This window comes from Opisthocomus hoazin, chromosome 16 (assembly GCF_030867145.1).
Source record: "Opisthocomus hoazin isolate bOpiHoa1 chromosome 16, bOpiHoa1.hap1, whole genome shotgun sequence".
Taxonomy (NCBI): Eukaryota; Metazoa; Chordata; class Aves; order Opisthocomiformes; family Opisthocomidae; genus Opisthocomus; species Opisthocomus hoazin.
In genome coordinates this window covers 21,981,077-21,987,733 of record NC_134429.1, presented here as the reverse complement: position 1 = coordinate 21,987,733, position 6,657 = coordinate 21,981,077, and the positions used below count along the sequence as shown (strand labels likewise).

The 6,657-nt window shown below is 42.2% G+C and overlaps 1 protein-coding gene across 1 annotated transcript; it reads left to right on the top strand.

Annotated features, from left to right (window-relative positions):
• Window positions 1-569: 569 nt before the first annotated feature.
• UTS2 (urotensin 2) lies at window positions 570-4,463 on the top strand. Its single transcript, XM_009935379.1, has 4 exons — window positions 570-672; window positions 2,958-3,068; window positions 3,665-3,708; window positions 4,347-4,463. The coding sequence occupies exons 1-4, from the start codon at window positions 570-572 to the stop codon at window positions 4,461-4,463; spliced, it is 375 nt and encodes a 124-aa protein (XP_009933681.1).
• The last annotated feature ends 2,194 nt before the right edge of the window (window positions 4,464-6,657 follow it).

Sequence of the window (6,657 nt, the reverse complement as noted above, 5' to 3'; positions counted from 1 at the left end):
CTCTTCTAACATTCTCTTTGTAAATTAACTAGATATTTTAACTCCCTTTCTCTTTTACTTTTGCTGGCACAAGAACCCCAAATACAACACAAAACATCCATCCACCTCACAAAAGGAAAAAAAGTGCATTTCATATCAGAAGCTTTGCGTCAAACCTGCTAAGGCTCATAAATCAACTGTCTTCTTGCCCTGGTCATTTCAACCAACGTCTGACCCTTTTGTTAACTCATGATTTATAACTGGAAGTTACTTTTTTTTTAATGCCAGATTTATAAACTTTACTGTGCTTGGTTTGATATAATATCCATTTTGTACACCAAGATATAAGACAGTAAATTTATTGTCTATGAACTGTTACCTTGAAAAATTACATCAATGCAAAGTGGTTTCCATTTAGAATCAATGGGCAATAAATTCATTGGATTTTTTTTTCTGAAGGGGGGAGAGAACATAATGATATTTATGAGGTCATGAGTGGCTATATAAGAGATGAAACTGGGAGCAGAGGCAACAGTCAGATTGGAGTTCCGAGTTACAGGGGTAGACCAAATATATTCAACACTGCAACGATGCGTAAGCTGGTATTCTGCTGCCTCATTATTATCAGTTTCTCCTGTCCTCTCTCGTCTCTCCCCATCATCAACGCCAGTGAGATGTCTTACCAACTCTCAGGTAAGAGTCTTTTTTGATTTTAATGGTCATAAAGCTGGGGCTGGACAGTAAAACCAGAAGATAAGCAGGTGTGCTTTCCAAGGGGCCTTCATCTGTGCTGATCAGCTGTAGAAGAAGCAGGAATGTCTTCAGAACATCAGCAGCACAAGTGACATCATCAGTGGGTACCAGTCTTGTAAAATGGGGAGGTTGGGTGCCTTAAATATTTCTTGCTGCTGCTTTGAGATCCAGAAGACAAAGGTATCTGAGCCTTCCAGAACTGAATGCGAGCTGGCATATAAAGCATCTTTGAAGCAGCATTAGTAGGCATTGGGTAATTTAAAGAAATTTGGCTGTATGGTCTCTCCTCTTGCTATACTTTAAAATGAGCTATGTTTAACTGAAGTTGTGTTTAAAAAGGGGGAAACCTAAGACAAAGATTAACGCAGTCCTACTTAGATCAAGAACAGGCAAGTCTATCTTACTACAAAACCAGCATTGTATCGAGCATGCTACTTATTTGCACTAATGCAGATTCCATTCAGTTCAGTGAAAGAATAAATCTTTGCTTGAAAAAGCTGTCCTCAAAGTTTGAAATTATACTGTAGGTCAAGACTGAAATGGGTCAGTAAAAATGCATAACAGAGCCTGGAAGGTTTCTGCCATCAGACCTGACCTGTGCTGGAAGAATTTCTGAAATGAGTTCTGAAAAAACAGGCAAATCAAACCCAAAGTTATTGTATAAAGTTGACTATCAAAAAGGGGCTGTTCTTACCTGCTGTGCAGGTGCAACAGCTGTTGTGTTGGTTTATAGGTATCAGTAGTCCCTAGTTTGCTTTGAAAATGTTGGACTCACTAAGCCAGCATCTTCTCAAGCCTTCCATTATGTAACCTGCATTTACAGGCAACCATGACTCAGTATGGATAACATCTATCACATCACAGGGTGAACAAGCTGGCTCTAACAGCTACTGCATTTGTTTGAAGACATCCATTAGGCTTATTAAATCTTCCTTGCTAATATAAAGAGTTTCTAGGCTGGATATGATAGAAGTATTAAAGACGGTTGTTTTGCTTTGGGTTTTTTTTACATCTCAAAGCAAATTTACCTGCTAACACTGCCCTGAATTAAAAAATACTACAGGGCTAGAGATATGAATTGTCTCCACACAGTACAGGGAAGTTACAGTGTTCTTATTCAGGGTCTTGCACTGAAATCCCCACTGTCCTTTGTGATTATCCTTTTGTACAGTGAACAAACTAACAGCATGGATCTCCAAGGTCTTTGAGTTCTTGATCTTGGTCCAAGTTTTTGAAACGTTGGGGGAAATATTTTCACCAGTTTATTTTCTTATATATTCCCTACTGAGGAGCTATACAGTCTCACCCATCCCTGCAGGTAAGAGCAACTGACACTACACAGTGTCGTCGTGCAACTACAAAACAATATTCATCTGCACAACTGGAGTTTGATAATAGCACCCTCTTGTTGCCCACAATTTTGAATGTCTGCTATATATTATCAAAGATGAAATTTACTGCTCAGATTACAAAAGCCTGGTTTACCTCAACTATAACACTGCTAAGAGCTCCTGTTGACAACCTGCCTTGGGGCATAGGCTAGTTTCAAAATTCTAAATTTTCTATGCATATACAAATTAGTTCCATTGGGTATCAGCAATCTGTTATTTCAGAAAAAGTAGTATCATCTGTACTGGTATGCACATTAAATGAGAGAGGTGATTGAAACGCACTGAGAAGCATACCTGCCAAAATAGGTTTTAAGATTTCCTACATTTATTCCTGCCCTTCCTCCCACCTTATTGCATTTAATAGTTGGGATATTGAGCAGGTTAATAGGCCTCGAACAGGAACTCTTGTCTTTATTCATAGAAAAGCTCCAGCATAGGAATGAATTGATAAAGAAATTTACTAAAAAACAAAAATTATATAACAGTCTAGGTTGTCTACAGCATGGTACCAAAAGGATGAGGTTGTGACTTCCCCAAGCAATAGAAGAGACTGTGTTGATCAAAAACTTCCTTAAAGAAAGATCTGCCAGAGAAATGAGAATCTGAGATTAACATCAGGAAGGTATCTTTTCTCAAAGCTTTGGAAGGAAAAAATCCCAACAACCATTCCCTATTATATTCATTAAATGAAGATGGATGATTGGTGATTTCATTATAATCTCGAACATGTGGGGCCAACAGACCTGATCAGAAATTATCTCAGACAGGCTGAAACAGGGATTCAGAGCAAAAGACTCTTACCATATGCTTGTTTCTGTTGTCTTCCATTTGCAGCTGATGAAGATTCAAGATCAAATCTGGAGCGGTTGGGCAGCCTAGGAAGCACTTCCCTGCTTCAGTTGCTGCCAGAGCTCTTGGGAACACTGACTGAAGACAACAAAGCAGGTGAGGACTTACCACAGCAATTTATGGGAGAGTGCCCATGGTTTACCAGCTTCCATACATTTTGTGCCCGGACTCCTGGGTATTTACTGAAATATAAAATCACATGCAGACAACAGCTGTCATTTAATTAACTAGGACCTTGGGAAAACCTGCTGAGCACCTATGCTTGCAGCTCAATGCTAGCTGCAAAAGTCTCCAAATTAGTTTAGCAAAACCTCCGTATAGCAAAACCGGGGCAAGGCAAAGATGGGCCTAGAAGGAGACAGCAGACAAAACAAATAGCACAGTCTCTTAAACATCAATACTTGCAGCAAGTGCACAATCAGTAGCAATAGATGGTTTGGGGGGTAACAGACTTAACAGATGCCTGCTGAAGGGGACAGTACAGCTTGCATTGTCAGCATCCCAGATCCTGCTGGAACTGTGTGCCACAAGAAGAACTGGCCGTGCTGCATGAAAATGGTTATCTGTCTGGTCCTCTGAACATTCCAATTCAAGACTTCTGCCAGCTATAGCATTATGGCACACAAGAATGACTTGTGTAGGTTCACAATTTCTAAATGGTAAAACATTTCATTATATCTCCCCTCTACCAGGTCTTAGCCCCAGCAGCCACAACCCAAGGGAAAATATCAAAGAGGTAAGTAAATGACCATCTGTCACTGAGACAAGAAAAATAAGACTCCACATTTTAAACTACACTGAATTGTTACAGAGACATCATTTAAGATCCACAGACTTCATAAACAGCATAGACTAAAGTATGCCACAGTGTTCTTGAAGCTGGAATCACTTAGGAGTTAGATAAGCAGGGGAGAAAAAAAAAAATTTTAAAAATAAAATAAAATTAAAAAGAGCGTGAGAAATCCAAAGCATTGCATTCTATACCCTCGACTTTTTTCCTCAGAAAAAGAGCTTTCTAAACAAAGGCCAATTTCCAGCTTCACCAGGCCAGGCCACAATATTAACCAGTATTAGCTGCAAGTAATTTTTTTCCCTCCAGCACAGGCTACACAGCATTATTAGATTTGTTATGAACTATCAGGTAAATGGAGAACATCATTCCTGTTCACTTGTCTGCTGATTTAAATATAAAGGCAGAAGACAGGGACTAGTTTTAGTGCATCATCTAAATCAGAGGGCACACTGGGCAGCCACCTCTCCTTCCCCCAGTAAGAACACAGGGCTGGGTGACCAGTTGGGGCAGTGAAGAACACACCTTCCTGCTGGGAACATTTACCATCCAACAGTAACCTCTCTAATACTGTTTGACTTCAGATTTTCTACGGAAATCATCCTCGAATTGCTTTGCTGGGCCGCTTCTTGACCAAGGACAGGAAACAGTACAAGAAACGTGGGAATCTTTCTGAGTGTTTCTGGAAATATTGTGTGTAAACATGAGATGAAACTCTTCATGACTTTGGTCGCCTAATTTATACAGATGTCCGAAAACATGTATATAGATTTGCTTGATTTAAAATGAGAATGAAGAAACATGAAGACAGCTCCCAGCTTTAGACTCTATGCTACCTGGAAATTAATAAATTCTTGATGTTTTGCAATTATGCTGTGAGCAGTGTACTATTCTCTTAAGAGTTCAGCACAACAGGAAGAAGGTAATGGGACAAAGAGATAAACACGCAACATGAAGGTAAGTCAGGCAGGGGAAGCAAGATTCCCATGGGGTTCCGTGAAACCTCCTGGAAGAGTGATGCCTCAACTGCCTCTAAGTCCAGAGGCAAGAGGACTTTCTCCTTTGTCACTTGGTCACTTGATGTAGATTGGGGTGCCAGGAAGAAAGAGTCATTGCTGCATTCCCTGACAATGCTGAGCAGGTGAGGGATGGCAGCTTAACAGTGCCCACTCCCCCTCCTGCTATCGCCAAGGCACCACAAAAACAATAAGTGTGTGTCACAGAATAGTAGGAGTTGGAAGGGACCTCTGTGGGTCATCTAGCCCACCCCCCCTGCCAAAGCAGGTTCACCTACAGCATGTTGCACAGGACCACATCCAGACGGGTTTTGAATATCTCCAGAGAAGGAGACTCCACAATCCCTCTGCGCAGCCTGTGCCAGTGCTCTATCACCCTCAAAACAAAAAAGTTCTTCCTCACGTTCAGCTGGAACTTCTGCTTCAATTTGTGTCCATTGCCCCTGGTCCTGTCACTGGGCACCACTGAAGAGAATCTGGCCCCATCCTCTCAACACCTGCCCTTAAGATATTTATATGCATTTATAAGATCCCCTCTCAGCCTTCTTCAGGCTAAACAAACCCAGCTCTCTCAGCCTCTCCTTGTAGGAGAGATGCTCCAGTCCCCTCATCATCTTTGTAGCTCTGCACTGGACTCTCTCCAGTAGTTCTTCATCTTTCTTGAACTGAGCCCAGAACTGGCTGCAGTACTCTAGATGCGGCCTCACCAGGGCAGAGTAGAGGGGAAAGAGAACCTCCCTCGACCTGCTGGCCACACACTTCTTAATGCGCCCCAGGAGACCACTGGCCTTCTTGTCAACAAGGGCACGCTGCTGGCTCATGGTTAACTTGTCACGATCAAGTGTCTGCTCCCACTGCCGGTGGAGAAAAATAACTGTTTCTCTGGGTCACTCGTGAAGAAAGACCCACAGATCTATTTCTTTGCAGCACCTTGCCTAGTCCCCAGCTGCCCATGACAGCAGGATTGCTTGTGCATAGAACAGTCTTTAAGAATTGTGTCTGATTATCATCAAGTACAGCACAGAAGGGTAAACATGATTGTCAATGTCAAGGCTTACAGCCCCATTGCAGACACGGATGACATGACTTAAAAGATTCTATGACTGTAACCTGCACCTACATGGCGGCACACACAGATGTGGGAAGGTGACAGATACATGGACATACATCACAAGTGTTACTAAGGCAAGCCATCTCCTGCTTGGGCACTGAAGGGTAGTGAGATTTGCTCCCCTGAGCTACCACGCAGTTTTTATAATGTTGTTCTGTCTTGGCATCTAAAGGAAATGACAGAGAAGACAAAACAGCAGCTGCAGAATGGTTCTAATCTGACTCCTTTGCGTGCATTCTCAATCCCAGGTACTTCCTGATATTACCTGCAACGAATAAAGCTAGAGAGTCAAGAATTGTCTCTGGGGGGTAGCAATCTTGATAACATGCACAAATAGCCTGAGCTGTGAAGCCCTGCCTAGTTCAATACATACTTTGTCTAAACGTTGTGCTAATCAAGGCTCACAGAAGGCTTGAAGTAAACTTCACCCAACAGTGATACAAATGCGACATTGATCCCAATAAGATAGATCATAAATCTCTGACTGTGCTGTTTAAACAAGGCCTACAGGCTTGATACAGCTTGCTTGCTTCACATAAATTGAAAGACAGATGGAGCCAGCTAAAACCAAGAAAAATTTCCCTAAAATGCAGAGCAGCTGGATGCACTATGCAGCTATTTGAAATCTTCTGAACATTCACAGAATCACAGAATGGTCGGGGTTGGAAGGGACCTCTGTGGGTCACCCAGCCCAACCCCCCTGCCCAAGCAGGGTCACCCAGAGCAGGCTGCACAGGACCTTGTCCAGGCAGGTCTTGAATATCTCCA